At 37.9% G+C, this 25,255-nt stretch overlaps 2 protein-coding genes across 6 annotated transcripts in view; one reads left to right on the top strand and one right to left on the bottom strand.

The window, feature by feature from the left end:
- Window positions 1–22,274, top strand: part of LOC123518030 (exonuclease 3'-5' domain-containing protein 2-like) — a 50,517-nt gene extending 28,243 nt beyond the window's left edge. For all 3 annotated transcript variants that reach the window (XM_045278534.1, XM_045278535.1, XM_045278533.1), the window contains 2 exons: window positions 9,589–9,796; window positions 19,995–22,274. In XM_045278534.1, the coding sequence (XP_045134469.1) occupies window positions 9,589–9,796; window positions 19,995–21,058 (1,272 nt within the window). In that variant the 3' untranslated portion in view covers window positions 21,059–22,274. The remainder of the gene's footprint in view (window positions 1–9,588; window positions 9,797–19,994) is intronic.
- The window catches only part of LOC123518032, a 57,857-nt gene that overhangs the window by 29,966 nt on the left and 2,636 nt on the right, over window positions 1–25,255 (bottom strand). For 2 of the 3 annotated variants that reach the window (XM_045278539.1, XM_045278538.1), the window contains exon 2: window positions 23,655–24,501. The exons of the other annotated variant lie outside the window; for it this stretch is intronic. In XM_045278539.1, coding sequence (XP_045134474.1) covers window positions 24,014–24,501 — 488 coding nt within the window. In that variant the 3' untranslated portion in view covers window positions 23,655–24,013. Of the gene's footprint in view, window positions 1–23,654; window positions 24,502–25,255 lie in introns of those variants that run through there. 3 annotated transcript variants of the gene reach the window in all.

Genomic DNA, 25,255 nt, shown 5'->3' with positions numbered 1-25,255 from the left:
GACTAAAGAAACTTACGTATGAGCGGAATGTAATGTATTCCAACATAAATGGAGTGATATCGGGATTTTAGAACTCAACGATTACTTGAGGGACAAGAACCCAGATATTGTGGGTCTTACTGAAACAAAACTGAGAGAGGAGAAGACCTGATGATGGTTGGAGAAGGAAATATAATGTTTGGAAAAGAAATAGAGTAGGTAAGATGGGAGGAGGAGTGATGTTGCTGGTTAAAAAGATATAAAGGTGGATCAAGTGAAAGAAGGTATGGGAAAGGCAGAAGTGCTAAAGATCAGAGCAGAAACTAATGAAGGAAAAAGAGGCACTACATAGTGGTGTACGTACCACCTAAGACAAATGCATGGTCAGTACAGGAATATGAAGAAATGATAAGTGATACAGGAACATGTCTGGAAGAAATGTTGGGTGGCTGTGAACGAACTATAATGATGGGAGATTTTAATTGTAAAGAGGTGTGTTGGGAGGACTGGTCAATGGAAGGATCAGAGACAACATGGGGAAATACACTATTGACACTGGCAATGGAAAATGTGTTAACTCAGTGGGTCAAAGAAGATACTAGGTTTGGAGGAGAGGGAGCATCGTCAAGACTGGACTTGGTCTTTAGTACAGAGCCAATGGTCATTGAGGAGATGAGGGTGGAGTGCCCTTTAGCAAAGAGTGATCATGCAGTTTTGGAGTTCAAGGTGATAGACGAAGAGAAATCTAGAAGAAATGAAGAATATAAAGTGGGAAGATGGAATTATGCCAAGACAGATTTTGGAAACCTAAAGAAATTCTTTCAAGAGACAAATTGGATGAAATTCAAGAGTGCTAAGGAGCAAATGAAAAGTGGAAGGAATTTATAAAAATATACAAAGAAGGTGAGAAAAATTTGTACCAATAAGACAACATAGAGAAGTTGGAAAGCAGGACTGGTTTAACGATAGATGTGAAAAGGCTAGAACAAGAAAAGAGGATGCATGGAAGAGGTGGAGAAGGAAAAGACGGATTAAGCAGTGGGAAAGTTACAAAAGAGCAAGAAATGAATATGTGTTGATTAGAAGAGAAGAAAGAAAGAAACAAGAAAAGGATATAATTGATAAATGTAAAGACCAACCAAGGCTTTTTACAGACATGTGAACAACAACATCAAAAATAGAGAAAGTATTGAAAGTTTAGAAGTAAATGGAGTATGCAGTGAAGATCCCAGGAAATGGCAGAGGCTATGAATGGATGCTTTCGGAAGGTATTCACAAAGGAGACTGCTTTTGACAAACCACTGGTAATGGAACAGAAAGGGATTATGAAGGAGTTTCAAGTAACTGTGGAGGAGATCAAGAACATGATGGGGAGTTTAGAAGTGAGAAAAGCTGTGGGACCTGATGGGGTATCAGGATGGATTTTAAGAGAATGCAGGAGCAACTGGCAGAAAAAGTTTGTGAAGTAATTGATGCCTCATTAAGGGAAGGTGTAGTGCCCCAAGACTGGAAAAGAGCTAACATTGTCCCAATCTATAAATCAGGTAACAAGAGAGACCCATTGAACTATAGACCAGTGTCACTTACAAGTGTGGTAGCTAAGATGTGTGAGAGGGTGGTGAAGAATAGATGGACAGACTTCTTGGAGAAAAATGACATACTTTGTGAGTGTCAATTTGGTTTTAGAAAAGGGCGTTCATGCACGACAAACCTGATATGTTACTATTCGAGGGTGATAGATGTAATACAGGAAAGAGATGGTTGGGCTGATGGAATATATCTGGATTTAAAAAAGGCCTTTGATAAGGTACCACACCGGAGACTGATCTGGAAACTTGAAATGGTAGGAGGAGTGCATGGCAGTTTACTAAAATGGATGGAAGACTTTTGGTAGGAAGAGAAATGAGAACAATAATTAAGGACAGACCATCAGAATGGGGATTGGTGGAGAGTGGAGTTCCACAGGGATCAGTGTTGGCACCAGTAATGTTCGGTCTACATAAATGACATGGTGGATGGGGTGTCCAGTTATGTGAGCCTATTTGCAGACGATGCAAAATTGTTAAGAAAAGTGAGATGTGACAAAGATTGCGAACTACTCCAGGAAGACTTGGACAGAATATGGAAATGGAGCTGTACATGGCAAATGGAGTTCAACACGACAAAATGCAAGAAAATAGAGTTTGGCAAGAGTGAAAGAAGAATCAGGAGTATGTACAAGATAGGAAATGAAGACATAAAACCAGTCATGAAGAAAAAGACCTTGGGGTGACAATTACCAATGACCTATCGCCAGAGAGACATATAAACAAAATAATTGGAGAAGTATTGAACTTATTGAGGAACATAAGAGTGGCGTCAGATATTTAGATGAAGAAATGATGAAGAAAATAATTACTGCAATGATAAGACCGAGGCTTGAATATGCAACAATACAGTGGGCTCCGAACTTAAAGAAACACATAAGGAAACTAGAGAAAGTACAGAGGGCTGCAACAAAATGGTGCCTGACTTAAGAGATTTGACTTATGAAGACAGACTGAAAAGAATGCAACTTCCGACCCTGGAAAACAGAAGAGAAAGGGGAGACCTGATAGCAATATACAGAGTGATGATTGGCATGGAAAAATGGATAGGGAAGATCTGTGTATGTGGAATGAAAGAATGTCGAGAGGGCATGGGAAAAACTAAAATGGCCACTTATAGGAGAGATGTGAAAAATATAGCTTCCTCATAGAAGGGTGGAAGCATGGAATAGTTTAGACGTGGAAGTGGTCAACGCAAGGAATATTCATGATTTTAAGAAAAAGCTGGACATTAATAGATATGGAGACGGGACAACACGAGCATAGCTCTTTTCCCGTATGTTACAATTAGGTAAATACAATTAGGTAAATACACACACACACACACACACACACAGTAAATAGGTATGGGATGTAACTTGAGGGGTTGTGGCCTCACTTTCCCAGTGTGTGGAGTGCATTGTGGTCTTAGTCCTACCCAAAGATTGATTTATGAGCTCTGAGCTCACTCTGTAATGGGGAAGGTTGGCTGGGTGACCAGCAGTCGACGAAGGTGCAGTACACACACACACACACACAAACACAGTGAAGACTGGAAAAGAGCTAACATTGTCCCAATCTATAAATCAGGTAACAAGAGAGACCCATTGAACTATAGACCAGTGTCACTTACAAGTGTGGTAGCTAAGATGTGTGAGAGGGTGGTGAAGACTAGATGGACAGACTTCTTGGAGAAAAATGACATACTTTGTGAGTGTCAATTTGGTTTTAGAAAAGGGCGTTCATGCACGACAAACCTGATATGTTACTATTCGAGGGTGATAGATGTAATACAGGAAAGAGATGGTTGGGCTGATGGAATATATCTGGATTTAAAAAAGGCCTTTGATAAGGTACCACACCAGAGACTGATCTGGAAACTTGAAATGGTAGGAGGAGTGCATGGCAGTTTACTAAAATGGATGGAAGACTTTTGGTAGGAAGAGAAATGAGAACAATAATTAAGGACAGACCATCAGAATGGGGATTGGTGGAGAGTGGAGTTCCACAGGGATCAGTGTTGGCACCAGTAATGTTCGCAGTCTACATAAATGACATGGTGGATGGGGTGTCCAGTTATGTGAGCCTATTTGCAGACGATGCAAAATTGTTAAGAAAAGTGAGATGTGACAAAGATTGCGAACTACTCCAGGAAGACTTGGACAGAATATGGAAATGGAGCTGTACATGGCAAATGGAGTTCAACACGACAAAATGCAAGAAAATAGAGTTTGGCAAGAGTGAAAGAAGAATCAGGAGTATGTACAAGATAGGAAATGAAGACATAAAACCAGTCATGAAGAAAAGACCTTGGGGTGACAATTACCAATGACCTATCGCCAGAGAGACATATAAACAAAATAATTGGAGAAGTATTGAACTTATTGAGGAACATAAGAGTGGCGTTCAGATATCTAGATGAAGAAATGATGAAGAAAATAATTACTGCAATGATAAGACCGAGGCTTGAATATGCAACAATACAGTGGGCTCGAACTTAAAGAAACACATAAGGAAACTAGAGAAAGTACAGAGGGCTGCAACGAAAATGGTGCCTGACTTAAGAGATTTGACTTATGAAGACAGACTGAAAAGAATGCAACTTCCAACCCTGGAAAACAGAAGAGAAAGGGGAGACCTGATAGCAATATACAGAGTGATGATTGGCATGGAAAAATGGATAGGGAAGATCTGTGTATGTGGAATGGAAGAATGTCGAGAGGGCATGGGAAAAACTAAAATGGCCACTTATAGGAGAGATGAAAAATATAGCTTCCTCATAGAAGGGTGGAAGCATGGAATAGTTTAGACGTGGAAGTGGTCAACGCAAGGAATATTCATGATTTTAAGAAAAGCTGGACATTAATAGATATGGAGACGGGACAACACGAGCATAGCTCTTTTCCCGTATGTTACAATTAGGTAAATACAATTAGGTAACACACACACACACACACACACACACACACACACAAAAAATGGTGCGAGAACTAAAGGACCTAACGTATGAAGAAAGGCTGAAGGAAATGGGACTGCCAACCTTATATGATAGAAGAGAACAAAGAGACTTAATAACAATGTATAAAATAGTAAATGGCATTGAAAAGGTAGACAAAGAAGACCTGGTGCTGGTGACAGAAGAAGATGGATATACAAGACAACATGAAAAAAAGATTATGAAAAGGCAGTGTAAAGGATATTGGAAAATACAGTATTCCACATAGAACAGTGGAAAAGTGGAATGTATTGAGTGATGAAGTTGTTAGAGCACATATATAATGTGCATAGCTTTAAAGAAAAATTGGATAAAGAGAGATATGGAGACAGGACACTATGAGCCCTGCTTGAACACTGTACAATACAACTAGATAGATACACACACACACACACACACACGGAGGCAGTGCCATATTGGATAAGGTGGTGAGCGTGGGATCGGGCAGACGTCCATGTGTAGGTTCAAATCCCACCACATATCGCCTTGAAACTTTGCTATTTGTTGAGTGGTTTAGAGTTACCTACATGTCACCATGATAACCAGGTTCTAGGTGGTTACACCAAAGATGCACTCGTGTGGTGATATGGGCCCTAATATGGGTACCACTTTAAGTAAAATTGCCTGTGCCACTAATGGGTGGAAGCTGAACAGAGCCTCCTATACATATTTCCTACACACACACAAAAGACTAAAAATGATGTATATGAACATAGACGGAATTTTATCAAGTAAACTAGAATTAAGAGATTACATAAAGAAAGAAAATCCAGATATTGTATGCCTGGCTGAAACAAAACTAAATAAGGCAATCAAAATAGACTTGGATAATAGGTATAATGTATGGAGAAGAGACAGAGTGGGTAAAGGAGGAGGAGGAGTCATGATTATGTTAAGGAAGGAGATAGTGATAAACCAAGTGGAATGTGGGGAAGGCAAAGCTGAAGTATTGTATATTAAGATGCATATTAATAAAAAAAGAGATAACAATCATTGTAACATATGTGCCACCAAAAACAAATTCATGGAACAATCAAGAATATAAAGACATGATAGATGACACAATAAGGAGTCTAACGAGAATCGTTAAAGAAAGGAGAAAAGTGATATTAGTTGGAGATTTCAACTGTAAAGAAGTGGACTGGGAAAATTATGAAAGTGGTATGGGGGAAGAAGCCTGGGGAGAAAAATTCTTGAACCTAATGATAGACAATATGATGGACCAGAGAGTAAAGGAATGCACAAGACTCAGAGGAAACGACAAGCCGGCAAGACTGGACCTAGTTTTTACAAGGGGTACACAAATGAATGATGATATAAGATATAAGTGCCCATTGGGAAAAAGTGACCATGCAATATTAGAAATAGATATAGAAGAGGGAAAGGAAGATAGAAACGATTCATACAAAGGAGACCGATTAAATTATAGAAAGGCTGATATTGAGAATCTCAAGAACTATTTTAAAAACGTAGACTGGGAGGAGATGGAAAACTCAGAGTCAATGCAAGATAAATATAACTTATTTTTGGAAATATACAAAACAGGAGTCAGGGAATATGTCCTGAAATATAGACCTAAAGAAGAAGAAAAGAAAGATTGGTTTAATGCAAGGTGTGCTAGGGCAAAGGAGAAAAGAAATGGAGCATGGAAAAGGTGGAGGAGAAATAGAAATCCAGCAAATAAGGAAAACTTCAAGGCAGCGAGAAATGAATATGTTAAGGTCAGGAAGGAAGAGGAAAAGAACTTCGAAAAGGACATTGTCGAAAAATGTAAGGAGCAACTAAAATTGTTCTATAGATTCATAAATGGAAAAATTAGGCAAAAAGAAACAATAGAAAGGTTAAAAGGAGAGAACGGGATGGTGAAGACCCTAAAAGTATGGCAGAACTATTAAGTAAAAAATTCCAGGTCTTTACTAAGGAATCCAAATTTGAAAGGACACAGTAATAGAGAGACAATCTATATGAAAGAGATTAAAGTAACCAAGCTTGAAATAAAAGAGTTAATGAAGGAACTGGATGAAGAGAAGGCAATGGGACCCGATGAAGTCTCAGGCAGAATACTGAAAGAATGTAGGGAAGAACTAGCAAGTCCTATATACATCATAAAATGCTCAATAGAAAATGGAACAGTACCAGTAGAATGGAAAGGAGCTGAGGTGGTTCCCATATATAAGAGCGGAAGGAAAGAAGAACGGAAGAACCTTTAAATTACAGACCGGTATCACTAACTAGTGTAATATACAAGATGTGTGAAAGAATAATAAAGAAACAATGGATCGAATTCCTTGAAGACAACAAATTAATATCAAATAGCCAATTTGGTTTTAGAAAAAGACGGTCTTGTGTAACTAATTTATTGAGTTTCTATTCTAGAATAGTTGATAGAGTACAAGAGAGAGAGGGATGGGTTGACTGTATTTATTTGGATTTAAAAAAGACGTTTGACAAAGTGCCACATGCAAGATTACTATGGAAGTTAGAGGAGAAGGGTAGCTTAAAAGGAAGCACATTGAGATGGATAGAAAATTATTTAAGGGGGAGAGAAATAAGGACGGTAGTTAAAGATATGAAGTCTAAATGGAGAGCAGTAGAAAGCGGAGTGCCACAGGGATTAGTATTGGCACCAATACTTTTCCTCATTTATATTAACAACATGCCAGAAGGAGTGAACAGCTACATAAATCTGTTTGCAGATGATACGAAACTGTGCAGAGTTGTAAAGCAAAAAGAGGATTGTGAAATACCGCAAGAAGACCTAAATAAGATCTGGGAATGGAGTAAAAAAGTGGAAAATGGAATTCAATGTGAACAAAAACTATGTCATGGAAATGGGAAAGAGTGAAAGACGACCTGTGGGAATCTATAAGATGGGAGATGGAGTAGAACTGGAGAAAGTTAAAAAGGAAAAGGACTTAGGAGTGACGATGGAAGAAAACAATCAACCAGTAAGCCACATTGATAGAATTTTTTGAGAAACATATAATTTGCTAAGGAATATTGGAGTAGCATTTCACTACATGGACAAAGAAATGATGAAGAAATTGATAAGTACAGTCAATCGAGATATTGCTATCACGCAATGAAAAGCTGCTAAAATTTCATTAGAACCTCAGATATGCTATCGCGTGCCATGACATCATGGAATATCTGAGCACTTATTGGCACAAAAAATAAGATCAATTCGGCTATTGCGTTTACAGCTATGACGCGGCTATTTCGGCCCCAATTGAGCGTGATAGCCAAGGGTTAAGTGTACTATAATAAGACCCAGATTGGAATATGCAGGAGTAGTGGGGACCCCTCATAAAAAGAAACATAAGGAAATTGGAGAGGCTACAAAAAATAGCTACAAGAATGGTTCCAGAATTTGAAGGGATGACATATGAGGAGAGACTAAAGGCTATGGATCTACCAACCCTGGAACAAAGAAGGGAGAGAGGAGACCTGATACAAGTTTATAAATTGATCAACGGAATGGACCAAGTGGATAATGAGTATCTGATCCTGAGAGAAGAATAAGACATCCAAAGCACAAGATCGCATAGTAAAAAGCTGAGAAAAGGAAGATGTCTGAGAGATATTAAAAAATATAGTTTCCTGCAGAGATGTATTGAGACGTGAAACAGTTTATATGAAGAAATAGTGTCTGCAAAGAGTGCGCATACTTTTAAAGTAAGATTGGATAAGTGTAGATATGGAGATGGGCCCACACAAGCATAAAACCCAGGCCCTGTAAAACTACAACTACAACTAGGTAAATACACACACACACACACACACACACACACACACACACACACACACACACTCAGAAAAGTCTGACTTATGCAAAAGTCAAGACAATATAAATGAAAGAAACTGAATGTATCATCATAAAATGTAGCATATAACCAGAGAATGTAAACAAAGCTTTCTTTCTCATGATCCACTGTGTGGCAATATAACCACAAAATGTCGTAGGTCAGGGATGTTGTAAACCAAGGACCCTCTGTGTTTCAGTCATATGGTTAATTTTTCTATCCTTTCCATAAGATCCAAATTTAAGTAACTGTTTATATTCTCATGCTTTGATCATACAGTATATTTTCCTATAACTTTCAATAAGGTTATTTTTCAAGCAACTTTGGCAATCCCATCTTCTAATATGGAACTGGGAAGCAGCATTTTTTATATTATGCTGGCTGTCCATCTTGCTCATGTCACTTGCTTCTGGTGACCTTTACTTCCATTGTATCTAATTTCATGATAGTTACTTTGGTATGTCTTCTAATAACATGCTGTTAATCTCTAGCTCTGTTAGTCTTGTGATGACTTACTGCATATTGCTCTCCTCAGTGGTCGAGTCTCATATCTCATCTATCATGGTGGTGATACATCATCTTTCATAATTTATTCTTTCTACTGTTTCGTTCCTCATTTCATTTCATCATTCCTGTTTCTTTTATCCTCCTTGTGTGTTTAATTTTTTCTTTGTTCTTGGGTCACAAAATATGTATGCATAGTACTTAGTTATTTTTCTTTTTACTTGTTTGTTAGTAATGTATATGTCCAGAGGCAGGACTGAAGCTTTGGGTGAGAGGACGATGGTGTGGCATCACTGGCAGTATAGATGCAGAACAATGCAAATTTTAGGAATCAAGAAAGGCTGTAAGGTGGTTTCCTTGGTACCACTGCATATTGTTATGTGACAAAGTAGTAATAATAATAATAATAATAATAATAATAATAATAATAATAATATTATTATTATTATTATTATTATTTATATTTGCTATAAATGTCCCCTGATGGCTCATTTGTAGTTTATCAGCTACTATTTGGTCACACTATATTTTTTCATATTGGTTTCTAATATGTATAGTTTGAATTTGAAATCCAATATTGCTTGTGTAAGAACCAAGCACATTTTTTGCTTACACTATTGGATCACTTATATATAATTATGTAATAAGTTTGTAATAGATAAGAGATGAACCCCAAAAAAATCTTTTCATGCTCAAATAATATTTCTGAAATTTATCAATACTTTTTATTATTGTCTTAAAGGAAAAATATGCAGCTGATGATGCCTTAGTTGGGATACAGTTGTTGATGGTTTTGGTTGGGGAGTTGTTGGGGAGGAGTGAAGGAGCTTCCTCATCCTTACTGCCTCTCCTTTTACCTGCTTTTTGGCAGTCCCATCTTGCTAAGGCTATCCATCAAATCTGCCACAACTATAAAGACCTCAAGTTCTCCACCAAGAATCAGGATACAGGTTAGTCATATTAAGATAAGATAACATTTATTGTCCTAGTCCATACAACATAACCTATTGTCACTTGCTTAGTACAGTCGCTTACAAAAATTTGACTACTACACATGGCAATCACATACTCTTGTAAGTTTATCACCACCTCATATGGTGAAGGGGAAATGAGGAGAGGAGAGGAAAGGGAGAGAAACATGCGAGAGTAGGATGAGACAGCTTCAAATCATGAGAGGGTCAAGGCTCTCTGTGTGTGTGTGTGTGTATTTACCTAGTTGTAGTTTTACAGGGCCTGGGCTTTATGCTTGTGTGGCCCCGTCTTCATATCTACACTTATCCAATCTTACTTTAAAACTATGCACACTCGTTGCAGACACTACTTTTTCATTCAAACTGTTTCACGTCTCAACACATCTCTGCGGGAAACTGTACTTTCTAATATCTCTTACACATCTTCCCTTCCTCAGCTTCTTACTATGCGATCTTGTGCTTCGATTGGCATATTCTTCTCTCAGGATCAGATACTCATTGTCCACTTGGTCCATTCCGTTTATCAATTTATAAACTTGTATGAGATCCCCTCTCTCCCTTCTCTGCTCCAATGTTGGAAGATCCACAGCCTTTAGTCTCTCCTCATATGTCATCCCTTCAAGTTCTGGGACCATTCTTGTAGCCATTTTTTGTAGTCTCTCCAGCTTCCTTATGTGTTTCTTTTTGTGAGGGATCCACACTACTCCTGCATATTCCAATCTGGGTCTTATTATATTACTTATCAGTTTCTTCATCATTTCTTTGTCCATGTAGTGAAATGCTATTCCAATATTCCTTAGCAAATTATATGTCTCTCTGAAAATTCTATCAATATGGCTTGCCGGCTGATTATTTTCTTCCATCATCACTCCCAAATTCTTTTCCCTTTTTACTTTCTCCAGTTCTACTCCATCTCCCATCTTATAGATTCCCACTGGTTGTCTTTCACTCTTTCCCATTTCCATGACATGGCTTTTGTCCACATTGAATTCCATCTCCCACTTTTTACTCCATTCCCAAATCTTATTTAGGTTTTCTTGCAGTATTTCACAATCCTCTTTTTGCTTTATAACTCTGCACAGTTTCGCATCATCCGCAAACAGATTTATGTAGCTCTTCATTCTTTCTGGCATGTCATTTATATAAATGAGAAAAAGTATTGGTGCCAATACTGACCCCTGTGGCACTCCGCTTTCTACTGCTCTCCACTTGGACTTCATATCTTTGACTACTGTCCTTATTTCTCTCCCCCTCAAATAATTTTCCATCCATCTCAATGGTTGGTCTTTACATTTATCAATTATATCCTTTTCTTGTTTCTTTCTTTCTTCTCTTCTAATCAACACATATTCATTTCTTGCTCTTTTGTAACTTTCCCACTGCTTAATCCGTCTTTTCCTTCTCCACCTCTTCCATGCATCCTCTTTTCTTGTTCTAGCCTTTTCACATCTATCGTTAAACCAGTCCTGCTTTCCAACTTCTCTATGTTGTCTTATTGGTACAAATTTTTCTCACCTTCTTTGTATATTTTTATAAATTCCTTCCACTTTTCATTTGCTCCTTAGCACTCTTGAATTTCATCCAATTTGTCTCTTGAAAGAATTTCTTTAGGTTTCCAAAATCTGTCTTGGCATAATTCCATCTTCCCACTTTATATTCTTCATTTCTTCTAGATTTCTCTTCATCTATCACCTTGAACTCCAAAACTGCATGATCACTCTTTGCTAAAGGGCACTCCACCCTCATCTCCTCAATGACCATTGGCTCTGTACTAAAGACCAAGTCCAGTCTTGACGATGCTCCCTCTCCTCCAAACCTAGTATCTTCTTTGACCCACTGAGTTAACACATTTTCCATTGCCAGTGTCAATAGTGTATTTCCCCATGTTGTCTCTGATCCCTCCATTGACCAGTCCTCCCAACACACCTCTTTACAATTAAAATCTCCCATCATTATAGTTCGTTCACAGCCACCCAACATTTCTTCCAGACATGTTCCTGTATCTCTTATCATTTCTTCATATTCCTGTACTGACCATGCATTTGTCTTAGGTGGTACGTACACCACTATGTAGTGCCTCATTTTTCCTTCATTAGTTTCTGCTCTGATCTTTAGCACTTCTGCCTTTCCCATACCTTCTTTCACTTGATCCACCTTTATATCTTTTTTAACCAGCAACATCACTCCTCCTCCCATCTTACCTACTCTATTTCTTTTCCAAACATTATATTTCCCTTCTCCAACCATCATCAGGTCTTCTCCCTCTCTCAGTTTTGTTTCAGTAAGACCCACAATATCTGGGTTCTTGTCCCTCAAGTAATCGTTGAGTTCTAAAATCCCCGATATCACTCCATTTATGTTGGAATACATTACATTCCGCTCATACGTAAGTTTCTTTAGTCCTTTCTTGCTGTACTTTTCTGGGTTATGAAAAGTACAGCAAGAAAGGACTAAAGAAACTTGTGTGTGTGTGTGTGTGTGTGTGTATTTACCTAGTTGTATTGTACAGGGTTCAAGCAGGGCTCATAGTGTCCTGTCTGCATATCTCCATTTATCTAATTTTTTCTTAAAGTTATGCACATTATGTGCTGTAACAACTTCATTATCCAATGCATTCCATTTTTCCACCGTTCTGTGTGAAAACCTGTACTTTCCAATATCCTTCACACACTGCCTCATCCTGATCTTCTTTTCATGTCCTCTTGTCCTTCCATCTTCTGTCAACAGCACCAGGTCTTTTTTGTCTGTCTTTTCAATATCATTTACTATCTTATACATTGTTATTAGGTCCCCACGTTCTCTTCTATCCAGTAAGGTTCCTTCAGTCGTTCTTCATATGTGAGGTCCTTTAATTCCGGCACCATCTTTATTAAACAAAAAGGCGAGTCTTTCACAGCAAGAAATAACATATTGTTGAACTGTGTTTTTGAAAAGTTGCCAAAAGTAATGTTGTCCTTAAACAAATCATCACAAACCAATCGTATAGTTTCTTCAAGATGGATAGTAGTGAACAGTGATTTAACATCAAAACTGGCCATGACCATGTTGCCAACATCTAAATTATGTATTTCATTAATGAACTGATATGAATTTTTGAAGAGTAAACTGGTTCACAGTGAGAGGTTCGAGGATGGGAACTAGACACTGAGCTAAGTTATAAATAAACATGCCAATAGTGCTGAGAATAGGTTGAACCGAATTTGATGGTTTATGCATTTTCGGAAGATCATACAAAATACCTGGGGATGAGCCACTAATGAAAATGAAATTATATGTATCTTTAGAAATCACATTAAGTTTAAGGAACTGTCTGAGAAGTCTGGCTAATTTATCTTCCAATTTAGTAATATACTCAAAGGCATTGGACTTAGTATATTTAAACTTAAAGGAATCACTAAGAATTGCTTCACCCTTAGAAATGTAATCAACTTTATCCATTATCACTATGCCTTGTCCCTTATCAGGTTTGGTAATAACAATAGATGAATCAGATTTAAGCAAAATAAGAGAGCTGTACAAAGCATTGGGTAATTTAAAAAAAAGAATGTTTGGTTAATGATAAATCACAAAAGCTAGAATGGGCCAACAAAGAAACCTGTTGGACTATATTCTCCCATTGAGAGGGCACATGAGATAAATTTTTTAAACTATTAATTATTTTTCCAATTAATAAAATTGGTTAACAAAATCCACTTTAAATTTAGGAAGGCCAATTGAAAGTCCAAGGGACAAAACCTCAAGTTCAGAGGCAGTAAGCACCCTGCTAGAAAGATTAATGACAACTTTATCCTTGGCAACAGAATGATTAACAAGAATACCTAGCTTATTAATTTTTTTGTAGTGCAGTCCTGGTGGTATTGAATTTTCTGTCACTGTTAACTTTTTAGACAAGCAAACAAGCAGGTGAAATCTAGAAAAGGAGGGCTATTTTTAAGTTTGTTACATGCAATGTCAAAGTCAGCCAACCGCTGTTTGAGTAAGGTATTCTTGTTGCTGATCTCAGATCAGTAATTTGAACTAGAAGGGCATGTAGGTTTTTGTATTTCTAATCTGTGCATTATGTAGTTCAAAATTAAGAAAAATTAGGAATTATGTTGTACAATCTACACTTTGTTAAGGCATTGATATCTAATTTGGTTTTGTTAAGTCTGAAGTACAACCTGTCAACCTTTCTATAGAAACAAATACATTGGGGATGATACCTTTTTGCAAAAACACTCGTAAGAGAACCTCTAGGAAACATTAACCTCAATGAAAAAAAAAAAAAAAAGAAAGAAAAAAACATATGAACTCACTATGATCCACTGCATGACAACCGTAGGCACTGGTGTTAATTATTAATCATGTGAGGAGGTTGAAAAATCCTCCAAAGTGTATAGGTGATCCCTGGGTCAGGTAGACGTAAATGTTGATAGTTGTTTCATATCTTCAATTCCAAGTATCAACATTTACATCTACCTGACCCAGGGAGCACCTATATGCTTTGGAGGATTTTTCAACCTCCTCACATGATATATAACAGTAAGTGGAGCTTATAAGTTGCAATGCAGTCCTTGCGATAAATTAGAATGGAGGAGAAATAATGGTAGGATTTTCAGATATTATTTGATATATATAGATATAAATTATTTGTGTGTACTTTGGATCAGTATGGTGCCGATATGTCCATTACTTATCATGAATAAAGAAATTGTGTATGTCTCCATATGTAGTTTGCATATGGGACTCATTAATGAGACAGCTAGTTACATGAGTGGAGTTGTGGTGTGGATATATCAAGAATTGTCATCATACTCAGTGGTATGTTACGTTGTTTATATATGTGAACGAGGTAAAGTAACTATATGTATATGGTAATATATTCTGTGGTGTGTTACGTTGGTTTTGTATTCATGTACTAGGCAAAAGTAATTCTTATATATGGGTAACTGGGTTGAGAAAGGGAACTTGTAATTACTGCATATGAGATTTACTGATAAAGCAGTGTTTGGATATTGTAATAATGTTATGAGTATATAGTAGAGGACATTGAGGTAAAAATTCTTATAGGTATACATCAAAGATTCTGATGGAAGAATATATAGATGAAGAGAAAAAGTTGGAATTATTGCACGAGACAATTATGTTCAGTAGTGAGTTACATTATTGTATTCATATACTAAGTTGAAGTGATTCTTATATATGGTTTGAAGAGGAAAATTGTAATGATTTGCACTAAAGAAAGTAAAAATGGGTCATTATCGCACATAGTCGGACAAATACCTTACTCGGACTGGTTTTCCCCCCATAAGGTCCGACTAATTGAGCTTTTACTGTGTGTGTGTGTATATATATATATATATATATATATATATATATATATATATATATATATATATATATATATACAGTAAAGTCCCGGGTTACGTCGGTCTCGAGTTACGTCAGTCCACTATAAGGCAATTTAAGATTAAAAAAATTGAAAATTTATAAATCGTAAAGTGCGGGATTTATTGTTATTGTTGGTGGTTTCCCGCCACACCGCCCGCCTCACGCTTGAATACAATAACACCCTGCCTCACTTCCACCACACCGTCGCCCCTGGCAAGAGTGTTATTCTACTTCTGCGTTTACTGACTCAAGTTCTTAGTATCTTGCTCAATGGCACCAAAGAGAAAACTTCTTAGTGACAGCAGTGATGCAAAGAAAAGGAAAACCATTATGCTACAAGAAAAAGAGGACATAATTAAAAGACATGAGAAGGGAGGCAGCAGCTGTGTGTGAGGGAGGGAAGAAGAAAATGGGAAGCCCATTACCATGACAATGGGGAGGTTGACGACCTTGAGGGCTCGCACACCCATCACAACAATAACAACTCTGGAGCCTTCGCCTGGGCCACACGACACTCGCAGCTGACTTGCACCGTCTGCGCCTGTCTGCTGATCCCTATTGCCCTTTCCTATTGCATTTCCTGCCCCGCTGCCCACGCTTCTACTCCCACTGCAGTACACTACGCTCCCAGCTGTCCACCCTGGGCATCACAACATTCGACCTGCCCACCCTTCTGGCGGCCTCAGGCATCCACCCCTCTCTGCAACCTGCAGTCCTTCGCGTTCGTGGCCCTAATCAACAACAAAAACAAGCTTGTGTTTCATATTCCTACATACTTGTAAATAATATAACAATATAACCTTTAACTTACCTGAATGACCATAAACAATGATTGGTTGAAAACTCCATAATATGCTTTGAAATGTACGGAAACTCGAGTTACGTACAAAATCGACTTACAGCATGTTTCAGGAACGTAACTCTGACGTAAACCGAGACCTTACTGTATATATATATATATATATATATATATATATATATATATATATATATATATATATATATATATATATATACAGTAATACTCTGCTTAATGAACGTTCGTTTAATGAATTTCCGGTTTAACGTACTATATAAAGTTAGACCAAAAAGTCCGCATAACGTACAACCACATCCGTTTTAGTGAGTTTTCTGGGTTTGAATTTGCCGGGTGAGGGACCGAACGCGGTAGCTTTGCTGTGATTAGCTGGCTCCCCACCTCTGTCTCTAGCACTCCTGGAGCTGGATTCAAGATTCTTTAAAAATGTCAGAGCAACCTCCTGCAGCGAAATGGCATCCATGAACGCTTGGAGGGACGGTGACAAGGTTATTATCAGGTTGCTCTGAGGTTACTGGGAACACCACCTCTTGAGGTGGTGTTACTGTCTTATATATGCATTTATGTTCACAAAACATTTCTATTAGCTTTTTACAAACCTTGCCCCCAAGAAAGGATTGTTTTGTAATGCATAAAGTGAAATCTTACATGAAATACCAAAAAAATAAAGCAGAGATGAGATCAGCCACAGACGAAGCGGGAGACTCATGGCCACTTCTTCTTCTTCTTGTGACCCTTTTAGCTTGGCGTGTTGTCTTTCCCCATGATATTTGTTTCCACTCCTCTATTGCCTGCTATAATGGATATCATATCTTAGTATTCATATACGCTCATCCCTGTAATAGTCAAGGTTCACTCATATTAGATCTAAGTTGTGAAATTGGTGGTGCATCAGCAGGAAAGTATGGTCTACCTTGATATTTCTGGCATATTTTACATTTTCCTAGTACCCTCTTTTTAGTTTGCATCTTCCTATGGATTCACCACTTCTCCTACATATATGTCATGATAAAGTTGGTGCTATAATAGTGGTTAATTTGGGACATCTTTCTATTGATAGGTTGGTTATGTGGTGATGGCTGAGTAGTAAAAGAGGATGTTTGGTCTACTAAGGCACATTACCTAACTGTATTCTTCACCATATTTTAGGATGTAATTTTTTAGTTATAACCATAAATGAAGCATTGTTCATATATGATGACCTGTCAACTTTTTTTTAATGTTGGAACTATTGTTCCAAATGGGAAGTTAATGATGATGGGAGTTGGTTCAGTTAAAATATAACAATGGATGAAACAATGAGGATTCAGGATTCACTATCTTGGAGCAAGCCGATATCTATCTGCTTTGCAAGCAGGGAGTTAGATTCAAACAAGTGTCTTGTTTACACCAAGACACCTCTACTGACCACCATCCTTTGAGGACATTCTACATCACGTTTAAGCTAAGCAATCTATTTAGTAGCATGCCTGTGTGCTGATAGGTACAATGCTTCCCATGTGTCTGCTTCACCAAAGGTTAAATACTTATAACCTGGCCTCAGCCTGTATATGCCAAGTTGCCACAATTATGAGCAAGGTGTATTCTTTAGAAAATTCTTTTCCTTGCATTAATTTATACAGTAAGCCCCCGCACTTGGCAAATCTCAGCTTGGCAAAATTCACTTTTGGCGGTAGGGTGGCCACAGACCACCGAGTGCACGCTTGGTGATTTGAATTCAAACTTGGCGGCCACATGGCGAACCATGCAGCTCCCCGGTGACATCAGACCTCTCTCTAAATCTATCAGAATGCAATGTGAGAGTTCCCTTCAACTATTTTGTTTGTGCTACCCTCTGTTCTGCTAGCGAGGGAACAAATTCTGGCAATTTACTGAACATGGCCTCTACCAGCGCAACAGGTGGTATTGGTGGGGGTAAGGACAGTGGTGGTGGCGGCAAGGACGAAAGTGGGCAAGGGAAACGGGTGGAAAAATGGAAGTTACAGCCTTTATATCATGTCTTATTAGCTTTATTTATTGTTTATTGGTCTGTTTTGTACATGTGTTCTAATATGTGAAGGCAAAAGATTTCATTTTAGCTCGAAAGATGGTATTTTAGGGATCAAAAGAGAGACTTTGACAATGACCAAAGATTGATTGAGGCATTTTTTAGGCAATTTATATGGTATAAAGAATTTGTGCTTGGCAAAATTCTCATTTGGCAGTAGTTTCGCCAGATTAATTAATTTGCCAAGTGGCTTGATTTTTTTTTTATTTCCAAGCTTTATGATTGGGTACATATTGATAGCCAGACCATTTGACTTTGCCTTTAGATTATTGATGTAACAAAGTACCCATGTTGATATGCTTTTGTCATATTTGCTGTCTTTTCACCCCATGTGGTAAATAATGAAAATCACTGAGAATTTCTTTATATGTTTCCCTTCTCTCTATGAAATCTGTTTATCTGATCAGCAGTTACTTTAAAATATTGCTTACAATAATGTGGATTTTAATGGCTTTATTGAAGGTTCCTTAACCTACCCAATGCTAAGTTAAAATCACCCAGTTGGACTTTATTATCTTTTCAGGGTATGTAAACACTTTATAGTGATTGATTTCTTGAACATATATGATGGATTTTTCAAATTGTTAGATTGTGTCTATAGTGATTGATTTCTTGAACATATATGATGGATTTTTCAAATTGTTAGATTGTCTTATTTTTGGGAGGTTATTTCCTTTGATAATATCACAATATGATCTAGTTCCTAGACTTTGCGGTTGAGGTTGGTAATATAAGTTATTGATTTCCTCTTCTAATGGGCTAACTGCTATTCTGATTATGGGTATAGAGACTAAGGAAAGATAAGACTAGAATAGGGGCTGTCGTATACACCAGATCTCAAAACAATGACTTTAAAATTTTACACAAAATACCATTGTAAATAAGCAACCTTATTTATATTACAACTTTTGAGGAAGTGTGATTGCAAAATAAGGATCTGTGTTAAGAAAATGCTCTCAAACGTATTTTCATTGAAAAGTTTAGAAATAGAATTTTATGTAGCACAATTACAACCCTTTGTTGGCATTCTGTGAAAATGTCCTAGATTTTACCAGAGCTGAAGAAGGTGCTATACAGAGGCTTTCAAGGCATGGAATGCCAAGTGAAGTGGCAAAGGAATGCAAACTGAGTATGAATCTTTCCAGCTTGCAATGTTGTATAGGGACAAAACTCATATACATATGAAGAAAAACTTGAAGAATGTTAGTGTATCTAATACAAAGAAATATGATGTATAGGAGATTATAACCAACAGCCTGACACACGCAAGCAGAACAAGGCAAGGGTTTGCACATAATTCCTCACCATCTTCATCCATTCATTCTTATTCATAAAGAGTTGAAAAGACACCTGGTGGGGATTTTATTTTAAATTCAGTTTTGTACTTGAAGATTATATCATCTTATTACAGGTAATACATATTTTTTTTCATTTTACTGGTATATTACCATCTCAGTTGTCCAGTGCTCACTTACCTAAACTTCACCACTTATTGAAATTTGGTAATGGCAGATCCATTAAAGTGAGAATCAAGTGTATTAAAATTTTTATAGAGGATAGAATTTCATGAGTTAGGATATATATATTTGTGCTCTTTCTTTTGTTTTCAGATCTGTATAAGGTTCAGTTTAATAGACCTGGCCTTGGTGTTCATAAAGTATGTAATACAGATTAACAAAATGTAAAAGGAAAAGGCTATTTAGAACAAACATTCTCTCTCTCTCTCTCTCTCTCTCTCTCTCTCTCTCTCTCTCTCTCTCTCTGACATTTACACATTTTCAGAAAGGTCAGTAAACTAAGAATTCACTAATGCAATGTTTGATGTAAGAGTTAATTGAAATAGCAGTTCTAGAAAGGAAAGTGATACACTATGTAGTTTTGGAGTATATATTTGTATATGCCAATATTTACAGCTTGTCAACTTTTTTTTCTTTTTCAAACAGCTTTGAAGAGTGGTGTTGCTGTAAAAGCAGCTGCTTCTCCCCGCAAACAGAAGGACATTCAGCCAACCACTAGGAAGGGGCCACTATACTATAACTGCCAGCTGCTTGCTCCTGATAACCAGCCTCTTTGTACACTGGATCCAAAAAAAGCACAGTGGTATGTTGTAAAAGGTCTAGGTCACCTTGTTAGTGAGGATCCTTTGATAGTACGTCTGAACTTTGAGCCAACTGGGAGACCTCAAGCTGAACGTGAGGATGGAGAATTTTACCTGCAGGAACGTCTCAATGTATGTGTTGTGTGTGGCCAAAAGGATTCTTACATTAGAAAGAATGTTGTTCCCCATGAGTACAGGAAACACTTCCCTTCCCTTCTCAAGCACCACCAGAATCATGATGTTCTGCTCCTTTGTTTCCCATGTCATCGTAAGAGTAACATGCTAGATGCACAGTTACGAATGCAACTTGGCAAGGAATTCCAGGCACCTGTGGGTAATGATCCTAATGCTAAAGATATTATAGACAATTCTCGTAAACAACTGAGAAATGCAGCAAGAGCTCTATTGAGGCATCGTGGAAGTCTTCCTGAGGTTCGTGTACAGGAATACCAATACACTTTGCAGCAATTTTTTTGTTGTGAGTCACTAACGGAGGAGCAATTAAAAGAGGCAGCTAACATGGAGGTGAAGGTGCACAGAGGTCAACAGGAACATGGACAAGCAGTGGTTGAAGGTTACAAGATGATAGGGCTGTCTAAATTGGAGCAGCGATGGAGACAACATTTCATTAATATGATGGAACCCCATTTTCTTCCTGAATGTTGGTCTGTCACTCACAATATGTATAAAATGAAGCTCAAGATGGCCCGCCTACCTTTGGACCACAAGGATCGTCTTTTGTATAAGATGGCTCTAGTAGGAACAGAAGGAACCATTGAGGTGCCATACAACCCAAGAGTAGGGAGGGACGAGTCTCCATCATATGATGCTTTTCCAGTGACAGAAAAAGGAAACAGGATATTGATAACCCCAGGAAAATTAGTGACCGAAAAGCATTCCAAAAAGTAGTGCAAAAATTCCATTTACTTGTGGTAAAACAGATTCTATTGATTTTGATATTTGTAACATAAGTCAACATAATTTAATGCAAAGCGATGATATTGATGTAACCATGGAGGCAAGGAATGAAGTGGAAAAGGATATAGTGTATGAATGGAAATGAGGTTGAAAGCTAAAGAAATGGGAATTGAATTGAAAATTATAAGCACCAGACAGCTTAGGCCATGTAGTGCTGTGGATTATGGAGATTAAGATTTTTTGGAGTTAATGGTTTGTGGACATCATCAGTGTAATGTTATCAAGGGTATTGGTATGGTAAAGGTTATTACAGTAGCTGTTCATATTGAGTGGAGGTGATTAGTTTGTTTTAAGAAATAGATGATGTTATCTGGATGAAAGTGTTGTGATTCTTTTAGGACATCTTTGAGATTAGGTAGGCGAGTAAGGAAGGTTAAATGTGGAAAAGCTGTAGCACGTGCTGTGATGTACTTTGGGCAAGTGAGGAGGATATGTGAAACTGAGATGAGCATAAGGTTGGTGGAGATCTCATCATAAGATAAGGATGTATGAGTCATGTGTGACCAATACATAATTGTGCAATTACAGTTTTCCAATGTCTATTTTGCTATTTAGGGTGCAACAATGGGGAAATATTTGGTTTAATTGTTAGAAGTCATAGACTATATGAGGGATAGAAAATTAGCAGAGTCAGGGAAGATAGTAAAAGATGAAAATGGATAAAAATTATTGTGTTTTAGAGTGAGAGTATAGCATTAGTCCAGCTGTGAGGACACTAGTTTTGGATGGTAAATGGAACTGAAGCTGTTGGGAGGGAAAGAAAGCACAGCCAGAGCCTTGGTGGGATTTGGATCTATTTGTATAAATGGGTGTGCAGGAGTCATGTGTTGAAATGTGTTCAAGGAAGTCTGATCATAGTAGGGTAGAAAAGGTGTTCCTTTTCTTTCTTTTTTTTTTCGTAGGAGAGAAAGTCAGCCAAGGGCAACACAAAAAAAAAAAAAAAAAAAAAAAAAGATGTGTTATCCAAAATTAGGGAGCAAATGTCTTGACACCTCTCTCTTAAAAGAAGTTAAGTTATAGGAAGTCTGAAATACAAAAGCAGGCAGGGAGTTCCAGAGTTTGTCAGTGAAAGGTATGAATGATTAAGAGTATAAGCAACTCTCGATTTATGCATGTTTGATTTACGCGTTTTTGTTATAACGCGACCGAAAAAATATTATGATTAATTCAATTTGCACGATTGGTTTGCTTATACGCGATTTGGCCCAACTACATTTTCAAACTGTGCGCCAGACGCAATTTCAAACTGCGCGCCAGAGAGTTCCGCAGCTGGCCGATAGGTGGGAGCTCTGGGGCCGGATCCAAGAAGCAGGTTGTTGTCTATGTTGGTACAGACAACCTCCATAGCAACCTCCTGCTCACATACCGACATTTGTAAAATAGCATCCACAAAGATTCGTTGCTGTTGGCGGGTGGAGGTTGGAATAAAAATACCGCGGTATTTCATTTGTAATTCACTATCACTCAGTGCCACGGAGTCGAGGTTATCCTCATGGCATGAGCGTATATGAATACTAAGATATGATATCCATTATAGCAGGCAATAGAGGAGTAGAAACAAATATTGTGGTGAAAGCAACACATAAGCTAAAAGGGTCACAAGAAGAACAAGCGGCCGAGTTGCCGCGAGTCTCCACCTCGTCTGTGGCCGATCTCATCTCTGCTTTATTTTTTGGTATGCCATGTAAGATTTCACTTTATGCATTACAAAACAATCCTTTCTTGGGGACAAGGTTTGTAAAAAGCTAATAGAAATGTTTTGTGAACATTAATGCATATATAAGACAGTACCACCACCTAGAGAGGTGGTGTTCCCAGCAACCTGAGAGCAATCTGATAGCAACCTCGTCATCGTCCCTCCAAGCATTCATGGATGCCATTTCACAGCAGGAGGTTGCTCTGACGTTGTTAAAGATCTTGGATCCAGCTCCCGCTCTTCTCGTGATTCATTTGCAGTCTGCCAGCACTGAGTACAGACGGAATCTCTTCAATCTGCCTATAATTCACCAAGATGGCCCCAAAACGTCCTTCATCTTCTGCATGTGGAGTTATTTTTGATAAGTGGATTTATGATAAAGTGGTAAAGCTCAGAGGAAGATGGTGACTGACTGTGGTGTGAGTGGTGAAGGCAGTGATACAGTGAGTGTTTTGTTTACGTATTCTTTGTTTTGTTGTTTTCTCTTATTATTTTTTGTTTTCTCATCATTTTTTGCTTTCTCTTATTATTTCTTGCTTTTCCCTTTACTTTAAATACCCTTCTAGTATTTAGAATGGTAAATAATAAAAACATGTTAATTTAGCCAAATAAATAGAGTATTTTGTACAAATTTTTTTGGACCACATCCCGCATCCTCCTATTATCTATTGTTTCTTATGAGAATTACAAGTTTGTTTTATGCAAATTTTGATATATGCAATGCCTCTTGGAACACATCTAACGTGCAAATCGAGAGTTACCTGTACTGGTGAACTCTTGTATTAGAAAGTTGTACAGAAAAGGGATGAGAGGAAAAAGAAAGCCTTGTGCAGCAAGGCCGCAGGAGGAAGGGAGGCATGCACTTAGCAAGATCAGTAGAGCAGTTAGCATGAAAATAGCGATAAAAGATAGAAAGAGATACAACATTTCGCCAATGAGAAAGAGGCTGAACGGTCGGTCAGAGGAGGGGAGTTGAGAGGAAAAGCTTTTAATTCCACCCTATGTAATAAAACTGTGTGAGTGGTGTTTTCTGGTGATGTCTTTATAGGTTGCTTGAATACTTGAAACCTAGCTGACAGAATTCCAAATGCATTTTCTGAGGTTCTCCAAGCACGAGATAGGCGATAATTGTAAGCTCTCTTGTCAGGTGTCTGATCCCTTCCAGGGTAAGGTTTCATCAAATACTCTTTTTATGGAAAGGCATCATCGCCAACAAATACATAGGGGCAGGTCTTATCTGTGAAAGGAAGCACTTCTGGTTGAGGGATTTGCAAGAGATTAGAATCTACCGCCTCCTTTAGTGTACAATTGTCCCACACACCACCATCACTTGCACGTCCACAGGCACCAACATCTACATAATGGAACTTGTAGTCTGCATCTACAAGTGCCATTAAGATAACACTGAAGTGCCCCTTATAATCATAAAACTCTGATCCACTGCTCGGAGGTTTACTAATCAGAATTCTTTTACGGTCAAGTGCCCCTAAGCAGTTGGGAAAATCCCACAATGTGTAGAAATCCCTTGCAACCTTGAGCCATTCTTCTGCAGTCTTGGGAAGATTGACGTAGGCTGGCTGCAGGACTTTGTAGACTGCTTGGCACACCTCAGGGACGATGGACAAAATCAAGTTGTGGCTGATTCGGAACTGGCAGGACAGCGACCGATATGTTTCACCTGAAAGACAAATAAGTTACTGTGACGGTTGGCAAGTTACTAACTTTCTGACAACTTCCTCAGCAGTATTGCACATTTTCTAGGGGATAAATACTGTCTGGAATGGAAAGTTACGGTATTAAATTCTTTTAAAAAGCAAACCTAATTGTGAAAAGTAAACAATGTAAGAATTTACCTAAAGTAGCTTTGGTTTGGTTAGGTTAGGCTAGGCTAGGTTTAGTTAGTAACCTTGGGGAGATCCTGCAGTCCTCTCCCTGCTTAGGGAGTTTTTAGGTTCAGTTAATATATCCCTGCATTTAAGGAAATTCTTTGGAAACTTGAAAAATAGGCACTCCCATCATGTATGGGTCCCTCCTAGTCCATGGCTCCACAAGTTAGGTTAGTGGCAATTATTAGCTTAAGTTAGGTTATATTCCATTGAACCACCAGTATTACTTTACTTTAATGGCAAAGATTGAGAGAAGAAAAAATTGTCTAGTACTATGAAGTATACAGTTTTGCAAGATATTTTTCTTCTATGCATTTTCTGTCCCTATTAGTTTAGATTAGGTTATGAATAATAGGTTTGGTTACATTAGATCTGGTTAGGTTAGGCTAAAATAAGCATTTGCTGAATTTACTAGGCTAGATTAGTGTTTAGATTTAGGTTGAATTTAATTACTGGGAGCTTCGGACCAGGAGGGACTCATACATGATAGGAGTGCCAAAAAATACCCCCAGATTTCTTTGAGTTCTAGGGATATTTCCCTAGATT

Source organism: Portunus trituberculatus, chromosome 43 (assembly GCF_017591435.1).
Source record: "Portunus trituberculatus isolate SZX2019 chromosome 43, ASM1759143v1, whole genome shotgun sequence".
NCBI classification, from domain to species: domain Eukaryota; kingdom Metazoa; phylum Arthropoda; class Malacostraca; order Decapoda; family Portunidae; genus Portunus; species Portunus trituberculatus.
Note: the sequence above shows the minus strand (reverse complement) of the source record. Positions and strands in the feature narration are given on the sequence as shown.